We start from the raw sequence: 21,366 nt of genomic DNA, 5'->3' as shown, positions 1-21,366 counted from the left end.
ACATTTGTCAGGAATCACTGACTAATGTTTGATGTAACCCATGAAAAAGTAAATGTCAGGCAACAACAGACGTTAAACAGCTAAAAACAGGAGCTACGGACTGACAGCAAAACAACTAGTAGGTCAGGGGGGAGATACTTTCATCCCCACCCAAGATTGAGCACCAAGTACGGAGAGCGGCTGACCCAACAGATTGTGGCGAAGCTGGAAACCTGAAACCTGTAGTCGGTTACCAAAACAATGTGAGGGATGTGAATGCTGCATTACAGACAAGCAGAAGGAGAATATCAAAGTAGAAGGAAGGAAGTTAGCCAACTATACAGCAAGCCAAGCTAAAACCTCTTGGCCAGTCAATGCTCATAATGGCTGGTCTAAGAGCAGACCATAGCAACCATCACGGGGGCAGACATCAAAGAAAGGGTCTCCAGTATAAAGCACCAGGCCTGATGCACGCCAACTTGCTGAAGAAGCAGACTGCACTCCATGAGCATCTATGACGCCCATTATGGCTACCTGAAGGATCCCCAGAAAGAAGGACAGGCCCCGGCACAGGATGCACCAGCAGATAAAGGAAGTGGCTGACATCCTGAAATTCTACACAGCATGGAGGCACTAATCATGGCACGATCTCTCATAGAGGATATAAAGTCAGAGAGATGCATGTTTTGTAATGACAAGGAGCAGGCTCATCTGGTAGAGTGGCTGCAAAAAAACATGGCATGCAAGCAGAGTGCAGCAGCCAGTGCAACACAAATTTTGGGTCCTTTGCTCCAACTAGTGGTCAGCGCAGAGCATTCCATTCCATCCACTCCTATGTGAAGGGCCTTAAGGATGGCCTTGAGACCACCCAGCACGTAACAGTGGGGTGTAAGATGCTAGCAGGCAGGGCATACATGGAACGCCATAATCAACTTGCTGGCATATTATACAGGAACATGTGTGCCAAGTATGGCATGAAAGTCCAGTGGTCAAAATGGGACACACCCACTAGGGTGGTCGGGAATGACCGAGCTAAGATCTTGTGGGATTTCCAGACAGAGGCAGACAAACAGGTGATGGTTAACAAAGAAGACATAGTAGTGATGGACAAGCAGAGGAAGACAGTTGTAGTGACAGACAAAGCAATACTGAATGACAGCACCATCAGAAAGAGGTAACACGAAAAGCTGGAGAAGCACTGAAGGCTGAGAGAAGAATTCAAGAAGACCTCAAGATGGTTCACATGTAAAAGTCTTAGTCCCTCACATTGGAAAATCAAACTTTGCAGCTTGTCAGCATCACCTGCTAAAACTCCCACTGTCCACTGATAAGATGTTGCCTATAACAGCCCTGGTTCCATCCAATCACACCATATCCCTGTTGTATAAAAGCTCCTCCAATAGGTTGCCCTGACATGATCTAGCCATGGCCTTCCTGTGGATCCTCTCCTGTCTCGCCTTCATTGGCACCGCCTACGGTGAGACAAACTCTCTAATGTTACAGCTCATTGGGTGAAACATGTTGTTTAATTTTACAGTTAGTGCCAATGTTACAGTTACATTAATTTTATTTTCATTAATGGCATAATCCTGATGTTCTGATGTCACCAGGGTGCGGAGTTCCCGCCATCCGTCCTGTCATCACCGGTTACGCCCGCATTGTGAACGGTGAGGAGGCAGTGCCTCACTCCTGGCCCTGGCAGGTGTCCCTCCAGGTAAATGAAGAAACAAAGACGCTGTCACAGCTCACTACACAATCAGATGGAAATGTCTAACCGTTGATGTTCATTTTGCTGTAACAGGACTACACCGGCTTCCATTTCTGTGGTGGTTCTCTCATCAATGAGAACTGGGTGGTGACAGCTGCTCACTGCACCATCAGGTAACTTTAAGCTGGTTTTGACTGAAAACTCCAATTAAGACGTAGAGTCATGTTTGATGAGGAGAATCCTTGTTTAGAGGGCATTGCTGTGTATCTGGGGTAGAATAAAACTAAGTAAAAACAGTTTTCAGGTAATGTGGTGATCTCAGAAATGCCCACATGCTTCTGTTCTTTTCTGTGCAGGACCTCCGACCGTGTGATCCTCGGAGAGCACGACCGTTCCTCCAGTGCCGAGAACATCCAGACCCTGGCTCCCGGCAAGGTGGGTGAAACACTGCATCAGCTTTCATCGCATAGCTACATGTCAGGGTTTGTTGGCCGCTCATAACGATGTCACTTCCCAACAGGTGTTCAGGCACCCCAACTACAACAGTTACACCATCAACAACGACATCACACTCATCAAGCTGGCCACCCCTGCCCAACTGGGCACACGTGTTTCCCCAGTTTGTGTGGCCGAGACTTCCGACAACTTCCCCGGAGGCTTGAAGTGTGTGACCACTGGCTGGGGTCTGACCCGCTACAACGGTAAGAGCTCACCCACCTGTTATTCTTTGTTATTATGTCCTCGTAGACACTGATCGGTTAAACAATTATTAGATAGGGATTCATTCCAAACAATCACATATACCGTAAGTGGGTTTGGACTGTAATGAGACCACCAGGTGGAGCTTTAACAGTTGTGCTAAAACACGAGGAATGATAGAGCATGATAAAAAAGTCTCTAATGTCTGATGTGTTTGTGTGTGTGTTGCAGCTGCCAACACACCACCCCGTCTGCAGCAGGCTGCCCTGCCCCTGCTGACCAACACTAACTGCCAGTCTTACTGGGGCAGCCAAGTCACTGATCTGATGATCTGCGCTGGAGCCTCCGGAGTCTCCTCCTGCATGGTGAGTGGGACCTCCATCAATTACAATTACAATTTGAGCCCTGGTTGCTAAAGTCTGCATGCCAAATATCCTTCGGCAACATACAAAGCTGCGCTCCGATGCATCAAAAGAGCATTGACAAAAGGGTGTGGCCGAATGGGTGAATGAGGCAAGTTGTGTAAAGTGCTTTGAGTGCTCAGATAATGTAGAAAACCAGTCCATTTACCATTTAGCTTTTTATAATGTCTTATTTATTCTTATTTCTCAGGGTGACTCTGGTGGTCCTCTGGTCTGTGAGAAATCTGGAGCCTGGACTCTGGTTGGTATTGTGTCCTGGGGAAGCTCAACTTGCTCTACCTCCACTCCTGCAGTCTATGCCCGTGTCACCAAGCTGCGTGCCTGGATCGACCAGACCATCGCTGCCAACTGAGCATGTCACATATGAGAGGTTTCAGCACCAAGCTAGTCCTCAATAAAACACAGAAAATCTGAAAAACTCTGACCTACTCGTGAAGGTGTCATTTTCTCCTGTTATTCATTTTCATTTGAGACATCGAGCATTTGGTGAATGAAATGTGTTGAACTCGAGAAGAGTTTTGTCACGTTGGACTTGTCTGGTGTTCCTCAGTGCCAGAATCAGGTTGGCCTAGCCATACATAAATCCTGGAAGCAGCGAATAACAAATAGTCTGGCTCAGTTTAAAATGCACCTAAGTCATTAGTAGTGATAATTCTAACCCTTTGTGTTCAGGAGAAAAGCAAAACTTTTTTATGGTCTTTGTCCTTCTTAATTCAGTGATTCACGTATAAATACATCTTCGGGTTACACTGAGCAGATTACACACACTGTTGGGTTATTTTTCTTTTTGAGAAAAGACAAATAAACTCAAAGTATACGTTTTCAAAATGTATTACACAGTTAGTTAATGTAATTAGTTAATTACAAGTTTCAAGTTAATTTTACAAGGCGCCACAGACCTCCTTCTGTCCAGACATAGAAAGGCCACTGCACACAAGCAGCAAGCACTTTTATTATGAGACACACAAACAGAATTCTAATATGACTGGTTAAAAAGTTGAGGCGTAGCCACTGTTTAGACTTGGCTTCTCCCTTATTTGCGACGTAGTCCAGCCCTTGGCTCATCTTACATCTCCAGGAGTGGACATCTCCCTGTGAGGAAAGGAAAGACAACTCCTCCCTACCTATTCCAACATGTCCTCATCAGTTATTTATGACAGCACATTTAATGCAACACGGAACAAAAACATCACAGATCGTATTTGCTGTGCAAGTTTCTGCCTTCGCTTCTAATCACAGCAGCTTGTTATCAGGTGCCTCTTGGTGGGCACACGGGGCCAACTCGGCGGTGGTAGCAGGTTTTTATTATATAAACTGTTATATAAAAACCAGCGTTATCAGGAAATGTTCAGACAAGAGAGGGTTTTCAGGAAACACCACTAAATGTTCAGTTTCTATACTATATGTTAGAAGAAGATGTTAAAATCACCCACATTGATTATTGTATCTGAGCTGAGCACTAAATCAGATGAAAAGTCTGAGAAGTCAGACAGAAACTCTGAGTAAGGCCGAGGTGGACGATAGATAATCACAGACTGGTTTCTGAGTTTTCCAGCTGGGGTGGACAGGGCTGAGCATCAGACTTTCAAATGAATTGAATGTCTGTCTTGGTCTTTGGTTGATTAATAAGCTGGTCAGGAATATTGCTGCCACCTCTGTGCTTTGAGGTTTATGACAGTTAGTATGACTCGTGGGGGGTTTATTCATTTAAACTAACATAATCATCCTGCTGTAACCAGGTTTCTGTAAGGCAGAGTTCATCGATTTGTTGATCAATTATTAAGTGGCTCATCACTGATTGAAGAAAATAAGAACAACCCCAGGTTCTGTTCAGCACTGTGGCCAGGCTGACAAACAGTCAGAGCTCTGTTGAGCCAACCATCCCTTTAACGTTAACTAGTAATGACTTCATGAACTTCTTCACAAATAAAATTTTAGTCATTAGAGAAAAAATTACCAATAACCATCCCACAGATGTAATATTATCTACAGTTACTCTTAGTACCATTGATATTCATTTAGACTCTTTTTCTCCAATTGAACTTTCTGAGTTAACTTCAATAATTACTTCCTCCAAACCATCAACGTGTCTTTTAGACCCCATTCCTACAAAACTGCTCAAAGAAGTCCTGCCATTAATTAATGCTTCGATCTTAAATATGATCAACCTATCTCTAATAATCAGCTATGTACCACAGGCCTTCAAGCTGGCTGTAGTTAAACCTTTACTCAAAAAGCATCTCTAGACCCAGCAGTCTTAGCTAATTATAGGCCAATCTCCAACCTTCCTTTCATATCAAACATCCTTGAAAGAGTAGTTGTCAAACAGCTAACAGATCATCTGCAGAGGAATGGTTTATTTGAAGAGTTTCAGTCAGGTTTCAGAGCTCAGCACAGCACAGAAACAGCTTTAGTGAAGGTTACAAATGATCTTCTTATGGCCTCTGACAGTGGACTCATCTCTGTGCTTGTCCTGCTAGACCTCAGTGCAGCGTTCGATACTGTCGACCATAATATCCTATTAGAGCGATTAGAACATGCTGTAGGTATTACAGGTACTGCACTGCAGTGGTTTGTATCATATCTATCTAATAGACTCCAGTTTGTTCATGTAAATGGAGAGTCCTCTTCACACACTGAGGTTAATTATGGAGTTCCACAGGGTTCAGTGCTAGGACCAATTCTGTTTACATTATACATGCTTCCCTTAGGCAGCATCATTAGAAGACATAGCATACATTTACACTGCTATGCAGATGACACCCAGTTCTATCTGTCCATGAAGCCAGATAACACACACCAATTAGTTAAACTGCAGGAATGTCTTAAAGACATAAAGACCTGGATGGCCGCTAACTTTCTGCTTCTTAATTCAGATCAAACTGAGGTTATTGTACTCTGCCCTGAAAAGCTTAGAAATATGGTATCTAACCAGATTCTTACTCTGGATGGCATTACCTTGGCCTCCAGTAACGCTGTGAGGAACCTTGGAGTCATTTTTGACCAGGACATGTCCTTCAACGCACATATTAAACAAGTATGTAAGACTTGCATATGAGAGCAGGAAGGTGGGAATGGATGTTTGTATCTGTGTGTGCCTGTTTGTTTGTGTCTATATGTCAGGTTGGGTATCAGACGCCACCTCTCTGGGGACATCTCAGGCCCTCCATGGAGGCCTATCTCCCCTCACCACTCCCCCTGCCAGTGGCAGACGCCCTCAGACATCAGTGCATTGGTGGTTCTTTGTGTCCGGGGATGGGCGTCCAGGTACGCACCAGCTCACTCCCGGTGGCTGCTTGTCTTCCTTGGTCTCCTTTGCTCTTTGGGCCTCTGGATATCTGGAGCCTGGATCTCCTCCATACCTGCTTCATGCCCTGGAGGACGGGGCTGTGGCCCCCCACACCCTCTAGCAGATCATTACATGAAGGAACCTTTTAAATACAAGCACGCTCATGCTCACAGGTGTACACACGGGTGCTCACACACAAACTACACCCTTTTTGGCTCCTACCTCAAAGCACACTGTGCACTGTCGATCTTATGTGCTGCACAATAATGTCTAATATTTAGTATTTACTGTTATATTCCCATATATCATCATGATGTTGTTTATTGTATTGCTCTCTTTTTCTTTGCTTGTTTTCTCTTTTTTCTTTCTCAACAGGTGATCCAGGTGATTGATATCTGTATTTTTTGTCTGTTTGTTTTGTTGGTTTTTGCCCTTTATCACCATTCCTCTTCCCTGCTCTTTTTCTTTCCCTCTTTCTTTCTCCCTTTTCTTTTCCCCAGTCAAGTCTGTCCCGTGTTCAGTAAATGAAAATAAAATAAACAATTAAAAAAAAGAAGACTGCTTTCTTCCATTTGTGCAACATCTCTAAAGTTAGAAATATCCTGTCTCAGAGTGATGCTGAAAAACTAGTTCATGCATTTATTACTTCCAGGCTAGACGACTGTAATTCATTATTATCAGGAAGTCCTAAAAGCTCAATAAAAAGCCTTCAGCTAATCCAAAATGCTGCAGCAAGAGTCCTGACAGGGACTAGAAAGAGAGAGCAGATTTCTCCTGTTTTGGCTTCCTGTTAAATCCAGAATTCAAAATCCTGCTCCTCACATACAAGGTCTTAAATAATCAGGCCCCATCTTATCGTAATGACCTTGTAGTACCATATCACCCTATTAGAGCACTTCGCTCTCACACTGCAGGCCTACTTGTTGTTCCTAGAGTATTTAAAAGTAGAATGGGAGGGAGAGCCTTCAGTTTTCAGGCCCCTTCAGGCTGCAATAGATGTAGGCTGCCGGGGATTCCCATGATGCATTGAGTTTTTCCTTTCCAGTCACCTTTCTCACTCACTATGTGTTAACAGACCTCTCTGCATTGAATCATATCTGTTATTAACCTCTGTCTCTCTTCCACAGCATGTCTTTATCCTGTCTTCCTTCTCTCACCCCAGCCAATCACAGCAGATGGCCCCGCCCCTCCCTGAGCCTGGTTCTCCTTGAGGTTTTTTCCTGTTAAAAGGGAGTTTTTCCTTCCCACTGTCACCAAAGTGCTTGCTCATAGGGGGTCATATGATTGTTGGGTTTTTCTCTGTATATTATTGTAGGGTCTGCTTTACAATATAAAGCAATTTGAGGCGACTGTTGTTGTGATTTAGTGCTGTATAAATAAAATTGAATTGAACTGAAAAACTGAAAAAGTCATGTACTACCAGAGACTTGGAAGAGAGAGACCTAATGTTTTATATTCCACATCTCACTGTTTTACTCTGTGGTGCAGATGTGGATACTGTATTAGTCTTTCTTTGTAATTTTTCATATTTATCTTGCAAATTTCGAGTTTGCTTTTTGGTGTTTGGGAGCTGACACAGTTTCTAAGGGGATGGGATTTTAGGGGGATAACAGGAGGAGAAAGGCTGCAGAGAACATGTAAGACTGTAACTCTGCTTCCTGGTCCCAACTCTGAATAGTCACATTTTGGGGGATTTAATAACTTTGGCCAGATTTTTATAAATGAGAGCTGCTCCATCCAAAGTGTGATGGATGCTGTCTTTCCTAACAAGACCAGGTTTCCTCCAGAAAGTTTTGCAATTATCTATAAAGCCCACATCGTTTTATGGACACCACTAAGCCAGCAATTTAAGGAGAACATGCGGCTAAACATGTCGCTCCAGGTCTGATTGGGGATGGAACAAGAGAAAACTACAGAGTCCAACATTGTTTTTTCAAAACATTGACAGGACCTTTGTCAAGCGGTAAGTTTCCATGAACCAGCGAGGAGGCGAGCGGCAGCAGACCGAAGGACCAACAGCAGAGCAGCACAGTGCCAAACATCCTGCTGCTGGCAGACAAAAGAAGAAGAAAAACCTGCACCACAACTCCCACAATCCTCAGTTTCTCCAACAAGAGTCTCTGAAAGGAGGAAACAGACACAGCCTTCAGTTTACCTGAAAGAGGGGGAACGCCAAAACTTCCAAGTCACATTTTTTATTCATTCTCTGCATTCAAAAACCTTCATTAGTTGATACAAAGACAACTAACATGTGTGAAATTTTCTACCAAACAAGATATGGATTTGGAGCTTGTTGGAATAAGTTTGATAACAGATATGATCTGATCCCACGTGAAATAAACTAACCTGCTGGTTTGTGAATTTCTCTTTATTTTCAGCACATAAGTTTGAGTATCTTAGTTATAAATTTCAGCACCAGGTGTTTTTTTTCTCCCTCAGATAAGAACCAACAGATTATTATTCTTATGTATAACTGAAGTGGGTAACATCTGTTGAAATTTCCACTCTAAATAAAGAAGGATTATTTCAAAGTCTAAACCTTGGAGAAAAAAACAAATTAAATATTGTTCAGTAAAATATTTAAATACATCTCCCTTTCTTTCTTAGCAATAACACACAGTAGATGTTTTCATTAAGCACACTGTCAGTTACAGCATATATATATATATATATATATATATATATATATATATATATATATATATATATATATATATATATATATATATATATATATATATATATATATATATATAAAATAAAAGATTAGTCAATGGTGATGTAAATCTTTATTTTTAGCCTCAGTCAAGGAGTTCTTTCACTCCTTTACAGTGAATCAGCTGCACGTGTAAATGTCATGGTCCCTCACATTGGAAAATCAAACTTAGCTCTTTGTCAGCATCACCTGTTAAAACTCCCACTGTCCAGATAAGATGTAACCACCCTGGTTCCATCCAATCACATCACACTGCTGCTGTATAAAAGCTCCTCCAATAGGTTGCCCTGACATGATCTAGCCATGGCCTTCCTGTGGATCCTCTCCTGCCTCGCCTTCATTGGCACCGCCTACGGTGAGACAAACTCTTTAAGGTTATAGCTCATTGGGTGAAGCATGTTGTAAATTGTCTTTTTTCGAAGCAGTGACGGATATATTGTAATTTATTCTCCTTTTTTTCCATTTTAATGACTCGTTTATTGACTTACGTTAAGAATTACATGCGAAGAAAGAAAAAGTAGAAGATGGTATAAAAAAAATGTTCAAGAATGGGGAAATCAAAGCGTTATATCAGTTTAATCACATAATGCAACATGATATGAAAATACAATAAAACTTTAACTGTGGAAAAGTAGCTCTCAGATTGTGGATTAAACAATCTGGTCCAGCTGAGAGATCTGTGTGGCGTATATGTGTCATTATGTTTTAAGCAGATCAGCATTAGAGAGAAACATTTGTTTAATTTTACAGTTAGTGCCAATGTTACAGTTACATTAATTTTATTTTCATTAATGGCATAATCCTGATGTTCTGATGTCACCAGGGTGCGGAGTTCCCGCCATCCGTCCTGTCATCACCGGTTACGCCCGCATTGTGAACGGTGAGGAGGCAGTGCCTCACTCCTGGCCCTGGCAGGTGTCCCTCCAGGTAAATGAAGAAACAAAGACGCTGTCACAGCTCACCACACAATCAGATGGAAATGTCTAACCGTTGATGTTCATTTTGCTGTAACAGGACTACACCGGCTTCCATTTCTGTGGTGGTTCTCTCATCAATGAGAACTGGGTGGTGACAGCTGCTCACTGCACCATCAGGTAACTTTAAGCTGGTTTTGACTGAAAACTCCAATTAAGACGTAGAGTCATGTTTGATGAGGAGAATCCTTGTTTAGAGGGCATTGCTGTGTATCTGGGGTAGAATAAAACTAAGTAAAAACAGTTTTCAGGTAATTTGGTGATCTCAGAAATGCCCACATGCTTCTGTTCTTTTCTGTGCAGGACCTCCGACCGTGTGATCCTCGGAGAGCACGACCGTTCCTCCAGTGCCGAGAACATCCAGACCCTGGCTCCCGGCAAGGTGGGTGAAACACTGCATCAGCTTTCATCGCATAGCTACATGTCAGGGTTTGTTGGCCGCTCATAACGATGTCACTTCCCAACAGGTGTTCAGGCACCCCAACTACAACAGTTACACCATCAACAACGACATCACACTCATCAAGCTGGCCACCCCTGCCCAACTGGGCACACGTGTTTCCCCAGTTTGTGTGGCCGAGACTTCCGACAACTTCCCCGGAGGCTTGAAGTGTGTGACCACTGGCTGGGGTCTGACCCGCTACAACGGTAAGAGCTCACCCACCTGTTATTCTTTGTTATTATGTCCTCGTAGACACTGATCGGTTAAACAATTATTAGATAGGGATTCATTCCAAACAATCACATATACCGTAAGTGGGTTTGGACTGTAATGAGACCACCAGGTGGAGCTTTAACAGTTGTGCTAAAACACGAGGAATGATAGAGCATGATAAAAAAGTCTCTAATGTCTGATGTGTTTGTGTGTGTGTTGCAGCTGCCAACACACCACCCCGTCTGCAGCAGGCTGCCCTGCCCCTGCTGACCAACACTAACTGCCAGTCTTACTGGGGCAGCCAAGTCACTGATGTAATGATCTGCGCTGGAGCCTCCGGAGCCTCCTCCTGCATGGTGAGTGGGACCTCCATCAATTACAGAAGCACTGATCCTGAGCTTCTTATATTGTGTTAAAAATCCATGTGTTATTTCTCAGGGTGACTCTGGTGGTCCTCTGGTCTGTGAGAAATCTGGAGCCTGGACTCTGGTTGGTATTGTGTCCTGGGGAAGCTCAACTTGCTCTACCTCCACTCCTGGAGTCTATGCCCGTGTCACCAAGCTGCGTGCCTGGATCGACCAGACCATCGCTGCCAACTGAGCATGTCACATATGAGAGGTTTCAGCACCAAGATAGTCCTCAATAAAACACAGAAACAATGAAAATGACCTGCTCGAGAACGTGTCTTTTTCTCCTTAATATTCATCTTCATGTTTTTATTATGTGACCAGACAAATTATCACAACTATTAAAGAAACATTATTAATGTATTCATTGACAAAAATGGACAAATGACCCAACATAAACTCTTCTGTAGAAATTCATTTTAAGACATCGAGCATTCGGTGAATGAAGTGTGGTGAACTCCAGAAAAGTTTTATTACGTTGGACTTGCCTGGTGTTTAGCAGCACCAGGATCAGGTTGGCCTAGCTATACATAAATACTAGAAGCAGTGAATAAAAACTATTTTTTATGGTAAAAAACCAAATATTTTATGCTCCTTAATTGATAAAGAAACACACGTTAATATGAATGAGATATAGTTAAGAGTTATGATTGTGGGCATCACTTTTTGACTTCCTTACAAGATTAAAGCACAATCCACACATAGATTTCTTTGTCTTTCTTCATTCAGTAATTCATATGCATCTACACACACACACATATATAATATATATATCTATCTATATACATATATAGATAGATACAGTGGGGCAAAAAAGTATTTAGTCAGCCACCGATTGTGCAAGTTCCCCCACTTAAAATGATGACAGAGGTCAGTAATTTGCACCAGAGGTACACTTCAACTGTGAGAGACAGAATGTGAAAAAAAAATCCATGAATTCACATGGTAGGATTTGTAAAGAATTTATTCGTAAATTAGGGTGGAAAATAAGTATTTGGTCACCTCAAACATGGAAAATCTCTGGCTCTCACAGACCTGTAATGTCTTCTGTAAGACGCTTTTCTGTCCCCCACTCGTTACCTGTATGAATGGCACCTGTTTGAACTCATCATCTGTATAAAAGACACCTGTCCACAGCCTCAAACAGTCAGACTCCAAACGCCGCCATGGCCAAGACCAAAGAGCTTTCGAAGGACACCAGGAAAAGTATTGTAGAGCTGCACCAGACTGGGAAGAGTGAATCTACAATAGGCAAGCAGCTTGGTGTGAAAAAATCAACTGTGGGAGCAATCATCAGAAAATGGAAGACATACAAGACCACTGATGATCTCCCTCGATCTGGGGCTCCACGCAAGATCTCATCCCGTGGGGTCAAAATGATCATGAGAACGGTGAGCAAAGATCCCAGAACCACACGGGGGGACCTGGTGAATGACCTGCAGAGAGCTGGGACCAAAGTAACAAAGGTCACCATCAGTAACACACTACAACGGCAGGGAATCAAATCCCGCAGTGCCAGACGTGTTCCGCTGCTGAAGCCAGTGCATGTCCAGGCCCGTCTGAAGTTTGCCAGAGAGCACATGGATGATACAGCAGAGGATTGGGAGAATGTCATGTGGTCAGATGAAACCAAAGTAGAACTTTTTGGTATAAACTCAACTCGTCGTGTTTGGAGGAAGAAGAATACTGAGTTGCATCCCAAGAACACCATACCTACTGTGAAGCATGGGGGTGGAAACATCATGCTATGGGGCTGTTTTTCTGCCAAGGGGACAGGACGACTGATCCGTGTTAAGGACAGAATGAATGGGGCCATGTATCGTGAGATTTTGAGCCAAAACCTCCTTCCATCAGTGAGAACTTTGAAGATGAAACGAGGCTGGGTCTTCCAACATGACAATGATCCAAAACACACCGCCCGGGCAACAAAGGAGTGGCTCCGTAAGAAGCATTTGGAAGTCCTGGAGTGGCCTAGCCAGTCTCCAGACCTCAACCCCATAGAAAATCTGTGGCGGGAGTTGAAAGTCCGTGTTGCTCGGCGACAGCCCCAAAACATCACTGCTCTCGAGAAGATCTGCATGGAGGAATGGGCCAAAATACCAGCTACTGTGTGTGCAAACCTGGTAAAGACCTATAGTAAACGTTTGACCTCTGTTATTGCCAACAAAGGTTATGTTACAAAGTATTGAGTTGTATTTTTGTTATTGACCAAATACTTATTTTCCACCCTGATTTACCAATAAATTCTTTACAAATCCTACCATGTGGATTCATGGATTTTTTTTTCACATTCTGTCTCTCACAGTTGAAGTGTACCTCTGGTGCAAATTACTGACCTCTGTCATCATTTTAAGTGGGGGAACTTGCACAATCGGTGGCTGACTAAATACTTTTTTGCCCCACTGTATATAGAGATGTGTTTTCACATCTTCAGGTTACACTGATATGATTACACACACTGTCCTCATCAGTTATTTATTACAGCACATTTAATGCGACACAAAACAAAAAGATCACAGATCATATTTGCTGTATGAGTCTCTGCCTTCGCTCCTCATCACAGCAGCTTGTTATCAGGTGCGTCTTGGGGGGCACACGTGGCCAACTCGGCGGCAGTAGCAGATGGCGTTGAAGAAGCGGCAGTAGCAGGTGTCACAGGGATCACAACAGGGAAGCGGGTAGCCCAAACAGGACTGCTGGTGAGGGATGCAGCGACGAGGTGAACGCATGGCCCGACCCTGCAGCTGTAAGGCTGCAGACGTGTCCTGCAAACATAAACGCAGCAAGCAGATGAATTCACTTTGTTAAGGTAAACCTGTTAACAGGGAGTCACGAGGTAAAGAGTAAACTGCTGGTTTAAATGCTGCACCTCATCATAGGAGCCTGTATCCATCAAAAAATGATCTTCTACAGAGTCCACAGGGAGGAGGGCAGGCTCGTGCATGCGGTCAGGTACTTGACTTCTTTCTGCAAATCAGAAAACACAGCAGAATGTATTTTGCATTTTTTTTGCTTACCGTAATCCATTGTGTTTAATCTGCTGAATGTGAAAAATCAATTTCAAAATACTTCAAAATAACTGCAGTCAAATGTAAAAGATTGGGCTTACTAGATGTGATGTAAAACAAAAAAAATAGGGACAAAATAGAAAACTACATGTTCAGAGGTCTACTTTTTCTATCTATAAATATTCATGCTTCCACTGTTAAACGGATTAATCCTGCCAACCGTGGTGTGTTGGAGAGACAGTGGTTTGAGCTCTCTGAATGAAGAGATGTTACTGACCGATTTCAGATAGGAAGGAGGTTTCAGTGCGACGTCCAGCGACAGGACCTTCATCGAGCGGTAAGTTTCCATGAACCAGCGAGGAGGCGAGCGGCAGCAGACCGAAGGACCAACAGCAGAGCAGCACAGTGCCAAACATCCTGCTGCTGGCAGACAAAAGAAGAAGAAAAACCTGCACCACAACTCCCACAATCCTCAGTTTCTCCAACAAGAGTCTCTGAAGGAGGAAAACAGACACAGACATTCAAAAACCTTCATTAGTTGATACAAAGACAACTAACATGTGTGAAATTTTCTACCAAACAAGTTTTGGATTTGGAGCTTGTTGGAGTAAGTTTGATAACAGATATGATCTGATCCCACGTGAAATAAACTAACCTGCTGGTTTGTGAATTTCTCTTTATTTTCAGCACATAAGTTTGAGTATGTTAGTTATAAATTTCAGCACCAAGTGTTTCTTTTTTCAGATTAGAACCAGCAGAGTATTATTCTTATGCATAACCAAATCTGTTGAAATTTCCACACTGAGCAGATTGCAAACCTTGGAGGAAAACAAATTAAATATTGTTCCGTAAAATATTAAATTACATCTCCCTTTCTTCCTTAGCAATAACCCACAGCACTGGTTTTAATCACTTTCCTGTATGATGAAAACAAGTCATGCATAAAGCAAGGAGAGATTCTCATTAAGCACGTTGTCATTTACATCCACAGTGAAGCTCGTCAGCAGCTAAAAACAAAATCATTCCTGCTGGGTTTCATTAGTGGTGCAAAGGACATTTAGTACTAGGCTGCATAGTTCCACTTTGTTTTATTAAAATAATTTTACACTGCTGAATTTGACTTTTTATTAAACTTATTTTTTAAATTATCAAAAACACAACTGTAATAATAAAAAGATAACTGTGTCAGCTCCCAAGATAACAAAATTGTATCCCTGGAAAAATCTCTTTTACAGCATAATATTCCTGTTATTGTCACTAATACACCAGAAGGCTTAAATAAAACTTCAGTTTTAATCATAAATAAAATCTTATTTACTTCCTACATAAACTGAATCAGAAGAGAACCAGACGGAGATGTGACTCACCTGTTGCTGTGACTCTTCACTGTGACTCTCTGAGATGACGAGGGGCAATTTAAAGACCCCTGGACAGGAAGAAGGTCACATGACCCACAGGTTTGGTATGGAATGGCACCCGCTGTGCATGTGCATCATCCCGCGACCTTGCAGAGATACATCAAATGGAGCATGATGGAAGCTCTAAGGCTAATTTAAACTATACGTGAGACTGTATAGCAGGGGGTTGGGGCATCTATTAGTATGGTGATTATGTCGTAAAGGTCACTTCTGTCCATTTTCATCTATATACGACAAAAACAAATGAGGAATATATCAAAAACTGGACAGACAGTTGAGTGTCTAATAGAAAACACAATATTCTTCTATGTGGAAACTATTTATTTTATCTTTTTCTTTATTTTCTAGTACAAAATCAGAGCAAATATCACCTCAGGGTACTTAGTCTTGTAAGATAGAAAGACTGGCAGCGGGCTGTTTTACAGAGGGAAACCCAGATACTGCCTGGGTAAAGGTAAAAACTCCCTTTTAATAAGAAGAAATCTTTAATAAAACCAGTTGTGGGGAATGTGAAAAAGACAAGGAGACAACAGAAAGGCAAAACAAACAAAAAAGCAGAGGCTAGTAACCGCAGATACGACAGATAAGCCCTGGAGCCAGAGATATCTGCAGCAAGGAAAAGGAAGAGCGAGGTCAGAGAGAGCAACACATGAACACAGAATCACTGTGTTACTGAAACACAGTAATCCTGCAGAAGCAGCAGCAGATGTGACACTTCAGGTCTGCAGAACCAGTTTTAGAAGCGTGTGTTCAGGAAACCTTCTTCTCCCAGTTGGAGTAGATTTGTGCTCCACCTCGACTCTGAGAAGACCTAAGGTCCTCAGCGTTGGGCAGATGACCCAGTACGGATCTCCCTGCTCAAACTCTTCCCTGGTGTGATTTTTTTGGTTCTTTTTTGTCGTTCTTTTTGAGATATTTGGTACCTTTGTTTGCAGAATAGATGACAGAGGAGGATATAAAGGCAGGCTAGGTTCTTGTCCAGCCTGAAATGTTTTCACATAGTGGTTTAACTGAATTTGGTCTTCTTTTTTCTTACCAGCCCAGAGTGGTAAATGAACTGATCTAGGAAACAGGACCGATTGATTCGATAAGCCTGCGTGAGTTCAAATAAAAAAAAAAAAAATTAACTATGTGGATAAAAAAAGTAAATTGTAAATTTATTCAATGTGCCTTTATTTTGTTCCTTAATCAGTAAAAGTAGTCGTGTTTGCCTCTGTGCTGTCAGTTATGATCTGAGTGCTCATTAGAGCTCGGTACACTCAGTAATAATCCTCTCAGGGTGCTTTAATGGAGAACATTAGATCAGCTGCTTCCTTCATGTTTCTTCTATTATTGTCAATCTGCTGCTTTGGTTAGACTTCCTCCTCCTCATCCTCTGTCTGCCAACATGCTGCCAATTCTCTGAATAGTGACACACTGTTGACATCATCGCCGCACTCAGTACAAATGAGATCGGACACAGCTGCAGTTGCACATAGCATCTGCGCTCAGAATCAACTGATTACAGCCCATCAGCAGGAAATGGACTTAATAAACATGTTTGTCTTCACATACTTCCTGTTTCAGCCTGAACTCTTACCACAGTCATGTGTGGGTTCTGTTTCTTTCATGTGATCATAATACAACTACATACAATTTAAACAATTTTAATATTTGCATAATCTGATTATGTTAACACTGTGACAGTGTTGCATAACTACTTGCACTTCTAAATAGGTGCAAGTAATAAAGCGAGTGTCCATAGCACTCGCTTTATTCTATTATTTTTTATGCTTAGAGTTTTTTTTATGTTTTTTTTAGTTAGTTGTTTATTTAGTTGTGTTAAAGGGAACTCGCAAAGTAAGAATTTCATTGCAGCTTAACATTTGTGTTTTACGGTGTATGTGACAATAAACTTCTTGAATCTTGAATATATACAGGTCAATGACATGTATCCGTGTATAAAAGTGACTGTAATTTGTTACGATTCGATGTTGTCAGTGTTTTGTTTTAGGCGTGACTGTTATGTGTTTCCTGTTTTACTTTGAAGGTCTGTCTTATCTCAGTGTGTTCAGGTTACGCTTCCTTGTCTCGTCAGTTCTGATTTGCCCCAGCTGTGTTTCCCTCCTGTTGTCCATTCCCTGATTGCTCCCTCTATGTATTTAAGCCCTGTGTTTCAGTTTGTCATGTTTGTGATCTCCCCCTGTGTTGTAAATAGTTTGTTGTATATAGATGTAAATAGTTGTCGATACTGTTTTAACTCGGTAGCTGTAGGGGTGAGAAGCCATTTTTCTTTGGCAATCTTTTCTCCTGTTTTTGGTTAGGGAGGCAGGTAAGACACCTGTGATTTTCGTTTGGGGTTTTCTGTGAAGGTAAGCCAGCTGCATTTCATTTCTAGAGTTTCTGTTTGTTGTTTTGGCTATGCTCACCCTGATGCCTGCTACCTTTTGGGACTCAATAAACTGACTGGCTGTTGTGAAATCCGTGGTAGCTGTTTTTTGTTGGTTCGTCCTCCTTGAGAGCAGGGAGTGTGGGGGCATTTTTCCTTATTTTTATTTTCCTTATGTCGCACGCCGGTTCCCTGGGCTGGGGTGTAACAAATTACTAAACATTTCATGAAATAGATTCTTGAATTAAAACTGAACTTCAATCATGTCTTGGTTTATTTAAAATTTGCTGTGGCAAAATAGAGGCCAAGTTAAATTTTATTTACATAGTGCCAAATCACAACAAAGTTGCCTCAATAATACAGAGAAAACGCCAACAATCAGATGACCTGTTATCAGCAAGCACTTTGGCGACAGTGGGGAAAAAACTCCCTTTTAACGGGAAGAAACCTCTGGCAAAACCAGACTCAGGGAGGCTGGGGGTGAGGGGAAGGAGACGGGACAAAAACACACTGTGGAAAAGAGCCGGAGATTAATAATAACCAATGATTAAATGCAGAGAGGTGTATAAACCCATATAGAGTGAAGAAGAAACACTCAGTAGCAGTCTACACCTATTGCAGTTGTCCCGAACTCGAAGATATTGAGGAGGAAAACAAAACAACACTGGTCCCGAAGAGTCTGGTCAAACAATGATTTTATTGAACACAGGGAGATGGATATTGCATACAATCAGCATAGATCTCCACCCAAAAATACACAAGCAATTGCTTTTATAATGTCAGGGTTTGACACCCCTTCTCGCGTTTTTGCATCTTAAGAACATTATTTGCATTTTTTACAGACAACGATCAATTTTAAGAGATAAATGCAGGCACCGAAGTTCCCCTCCCTAGCATCTTCGTCCAAATATGGCGATGAATCCAGGCCCTCAAGGTCCCCAGGGACTTGTCTTCTTTTTGACACATCTTCTGTCACCTGTTACTAAGCGAACTGAAGAATCTTCTCGGATGAGAGGTGAAACGTCTTCAAGCAACTTAAAGAAGTCCAGACGCTTTTCTTTGCAAGCTCCTTTGACTCAAACGCCACAGGTTGCTGAATAGTTTCAGGCCTGTTTCTAGATTATATGTACTATATGTTTTGTAAGCGTGTATGCAGTTTTAACCTTCTATAGCTCCAAGTCACTTACACAATAGATCGCCCGGACATCGCGCCGAACGAGGTTTATGACCTTTCCTTAATTGACTGAGCTTTAACTCTTTAATAACCACAAAATGTGCGTATACAATTATTATGGCTGCCCCTGTAATAAAAGGTTAATGTAAAGCCAGCAGGTTTAATAACCATCTTAATGCAATGTCAATGCTGTAGATTATATTGTTAATGCAATATTAATGCTGCAGGATATATTGTAGCTGTAAAATAATTTCTTTAATTCCACACAGTAAAACTAAGTAAGGTCTCAGGGTCGCCGGATCCAACCCTAACTATATCAAAAAAAGAAAATTCACAAGACAAATGACAAGAACTATGTAATTGTCCAAAAACTTATGGACCTCCGTGTATTTGCAGAGTTCTCCTTTTGCCGTAGGTTCTATTTTCCACCAGTGTGTCACGTATCATCTAGCAGGTGTTTCATGTTAAGGTGCAGACAAACATTACACTGACAAATGATGACGATTTTATTTTTATAGCACATTTCATTACATATACACTCAATGTGCTTAACACAGAAAATGGAGATGTGCAGGTTTACAATGCGGGGAAAACACAGAGCAGGACAAATCAACACCTGCTGACTTTAGCCTGTGTGAATAAAAAGGCTTTGCGTGTGTTAATAAAGTGCTTCACAACTGTGAACAGATGTAGAAAATAAACCACATCTGGCAAGTTTAAGCGACTAAGGCTGAAAAAACTGCAGACAGCTCAAAGTGCGCGGTTCCAAAGATAACATTTTAATGCTTCAATTGAAAAGACTACCAGTAAAAGACTATGCAGCATACCTTGATAGATATATGACCTGGTGGTAAATACGCTAAAGGGTTACCTAGGCAACCAGAGCCATGGATGTCTGCTAGTGTCCAACTGTCAGCAACAAACTGATGTGTGGAGAGCAAATTGCTTGCTGTGGTGCAGCCTAAATCCAGCCACATCATAGACTGTATATAAAGGATAGACACAGCTTCAGCTTCAGCCTGCACTCTTTCCAATGGCCAGCAGGGAGTGGCTTCAAAAAGAAGTCAAACTGCAAAGAAGATATGATCCAGTCACGCTTGATTTGTGACTTCACTAAACACTTTTTTGATGAAATGATAGTCTCAGTTGCTACTTTTGCTCACTTACTGAATGTAATCTGATGCTTACTTTAGAATAATGGTGTTTAAAAAGTAATAAGGTGAAGCACATTATGCCACTAATGGACAAGTTGCTACATATATTTTATGGGCATGTGGTGTCCCATTTCAAAATCCCAACAGGGTAACCGTGAAAATGCTCAGCCCGAGATTTCACTTTAACTTGATCACGTCCAACTTTTATATACAGTCTATGCACCAAAAGCATTTTAGAAATAAGCTTCCAGACCAAGCATTCAAATCAACTTTAGCATCGCAGGCAGGAGGGCCGAGCTGTTTTCTGTTTTGTCTGATTAGTTCAATTCACTTTTGACCTCACAGTATCCATCTCCCTCTATCATCAAGGCACAGCGTTGGTTATTTCGGGGCTATAAATCTATACATATTTGCAAATCATTCAGTTAAAAAAAATAATCAAAAATATTATTGTTTTTATTGTAACATAATTAGGTGGATATTTATAGTTTCTTTTAAACATCAGTCTGAGTCCCAGAGCCTGAACCTGTTAACTGTTTATTCTGCAGATGCACTTAAGTTTCATTTTATTGTTTGTGGTTTGGACACTTTCGGTTCACCGCTGTCAGAAAATCAGTGATCCGTATCACTATATTCTCTCCACCGATCTTATCAACTGTGCAGCGCTGTGCACAATGACAGCAGTGGCTCTGTGCTGCTAACACACTGTTGGGGTGTCTTGCTTTAAAAATATTATTCTTGTTCAAGAAAGTTTTTATGAGCATTGCATTACTACAGTCACTGTAATTGGGGACCCGAGTGCTGATATTACACACAGTGCGTCCTCGGAGACTTGAAACACAAAGAATCTTTTCTTTCACAAACCAGGTCGAGGAGAAATCACACACACCCCTCCAGCTCTGACTCACTCTCACCTGACTGATTGATCGATGCTCTCCTTCTCACACACGCACTGGTTTCTCACACAGACGGAGCTAATCGACCAGGCAGAGCAGTCGAGCTCGGAAGCTGTCAGACTTGAATATCTGTCATCAGCTGATCCGGAAATCAGGGGAAAGCTGACGGTGACCCTGTATTTGGGTCCATCCCGGAGCTTTCGGTCATGGTTTTCGAGTCTCTGGTCAGCGACCTGCTCAATAGGTTCATCGGAGACTACGTGGAGAATCTCGACAAGTCTCAGCTCAAGATCGGGATCTGGGGAGGTGGGTTCTGCAGCTAGCTAGGAACTGTCTCTGTTGTACACGCATCCGAGCCAGACTCCGTTCGAAAATTTCTAAATTTAGTGCTTGCGTCTTTTTGCACAACTTGACAAGTATAATTAAAGTGTCTGAACACATACTGTAAAGCGATAGAGTTTATTGATAATATCGGCATCAATTTAAGCTGTAATTTAGT

The 21,366-nt window shown here is 42.0% G+C and overlaps 4 protein-coding genes across 8 annotated transcripts in view; 3 read left to right on the top strand and 1 right to left on the bottom strand.

Moving 5' to 3' along the window:
• Nucleotides 1-1,307: 1,307 nt before the first annotated feature.
• On the top strand, nucleotides 1,308-3,232 carry LOC145428461 (chymotrypsinogen A-like). Its single transcript, XM_080300682.1, has 7 exons — nucleotides 1,308-1,456; nucleotides 1,590-1,693; nucleotides 1,781-1,860; nucleotides 2,044-2,122; nucleotides 2,208-2,388; nucleotides 2,618-2,751; nucleotides 2,999-3,232. Exons 1-7 carry the CDS (start codon nucleotides 1,405-1,407, stop codon nucleotides 3,158-3,160), a joined length of 792 nt encoding a protein of 263 aa, XP_080156808.1. The 5' UTR covers nucleotides 1,308-1,404; the 3' UTR covers nucleotides 3,161-3,232.
• A 5,827-nt stretch (nucleotides 3,233-9,059) lies between these two features.
• Nucleotides 9,060-11,110, top strand: LOC113019389 (chymotrypsinogen A-like). The gene is made up of 7 exons (XM_026163427.2): nucleotides 9,060-9,168; nucleotides 9,637-9,740; nucleotides 9,828-9,907; nucleotides 10,091-10,169; nucleotides 10,255-10,435; nucleotides 10,665-10,798; nucleotides 10,881-11,110. Exons 1-7 carry the CDS (start codon nucleotides 9,117-9,119, stop codon nucleotides 11,040-11,042), a joined length of 792 nt encoding a protein of 263 aa, XP_026019212.2. The 5' UTR covers nucleotides 9,060-9,116; the 3' UTR covers nucleotides 11,043-11,110.
• A 2,198-nt stretch (nucleotides 11,111-13,308) lies between these two features.
• Nucleotides 13,309-14,348, bottom strand: agrp (agouti related neuropeptide). Its single transcript, XM_026172871.2, has 3 exons — nucleotides 14,135-14,348; nucleotides 13,719-13,816; nucleotides 13,309-13,614 (listed from the first exon to the last, which is right to left on the bottom strand). Exons 1-3 carry the CDS (start codon nucleotides 14,271-14,273, stop codon nucleotides 13,423-13,425), a joined length of 429 nt encoding a protein of 142 aa, XP_026028656.1. The 5' UTR covers nucleotides 14,274-14,348; the 3' UTR covers nucleotides 13,309-13,422.
• Nucleotides 14,349-20,919: 6,571 nt separating this feature from the next.
• vps13c (vacuolar protein sorting 13 homolog C) overlaps nucleotides 20,920-21,366 on the top strand; it is a 52,510-nt gene continuing 52,063 nt past the window's right edge. For all 5 annotated transcript variants that reach the window (XM_080300669.1, XM_080300664.1, XM_080300659.1 and 2 more), the window contains exon 1: nucleotides 20,920-21,173. In XM_080300669.1, the coding sequence (XP_080156795.1) occupies nucleotides 21,074-21,173 (100 nt within the window). In that variant the 5' untranslated portion in view covers nucleotides 20,920-21,073. The remainder of the gene's footprint in view (nucleotides 21,174-21,366) is intronic.

Source organism: Astatotilapia calliptera, chromosome 1 (assembly GCF_964374335.1).
Source record: "Astatotilapia calliptera chromosome 1, fAstCal68.1, whole genome shotgun sequence".
NCBI classification, from domain to species: domain Eukaryota; kingdom Metazoa; phylum Chordata; class Actinopteri; order Cichliformes; family Cichlidae; genus Astatotilapia; species Astatotilapia calliptera.
The sequence above is the reverse complement of the archived record's forward strand: the minus strand, read 5'-3'. Positions and strand labels throughout refer to the sequence as shown.

Excerpts from the sequence above, each read along its gene's own strand:
- LOC145428461 (XM_080300682.1), top strand. The coding sequence starts at position 1,405 with ATGGCCTTCCTGTGGATCCTCTCCTGTCTCGCCTTCATTGGCACCGCC. Across the intron at positions 1,694-1,780 it reads CCTGGCAGGTGTCCCTCCAG|GACTACACCGGCTTCCATTT; the intron begins GTAAATGAAGAA and ends TTGCTGTAACAG. Across the intron at positions 2,752-2,998 it reads CCGGAGTCTCCTCCTGCATG|GGTGACTCTGGTGGTCCTCT; the intron begins GTGAGTGGGACC and ends CTTATTTCTCAG.
- LOC113019389 (XM_026163427.2), top strand. The coding sequence starts at position 9,117 with ATGGCCTTCCTGTGGATCCTCTCCTGCCTCGCCTTCATTGGCACCGCC. Across the intron at positions 9,908-10,090 it reads GCTGCTCACTGCACCATCAG|GACCTCCGACCGTGTGATCC; the intron begins GTAACTTTAAGC and ends TTTTCTGTGCAG. Across the intron at positions 10,436-10,664 it reads GGGTCTGACCCGCTACAACG|CTGCCAACACACCACCCCGT; the intron begins GTAAGAGCTCAC and ends TGTGTGTTGCAG.
- agrp (XM_026172871.2), bottom strand. The coding sequence starts at position 14,273 with ATGTTTGGCACTGTGCTGCTCTGCTGTTGGTCCTTCGGTCTGCTGCCG. Across the intron at positions 13,817-14,134 it reads CTCCTTCCTATCTGAAATCG|AAAGAAGTCAAGTACCTGAC; the intron begins GTCAGTAACATC and ends TCTGATTTGCAG. Across the intron at positions 13,615-13,718 it reads ATACAGGCTCCTATGATGAG|GACACGTCTGCAGCCTTACA; the intron begins GTGCAGCATTTA and ends TTATGTTTGCAG.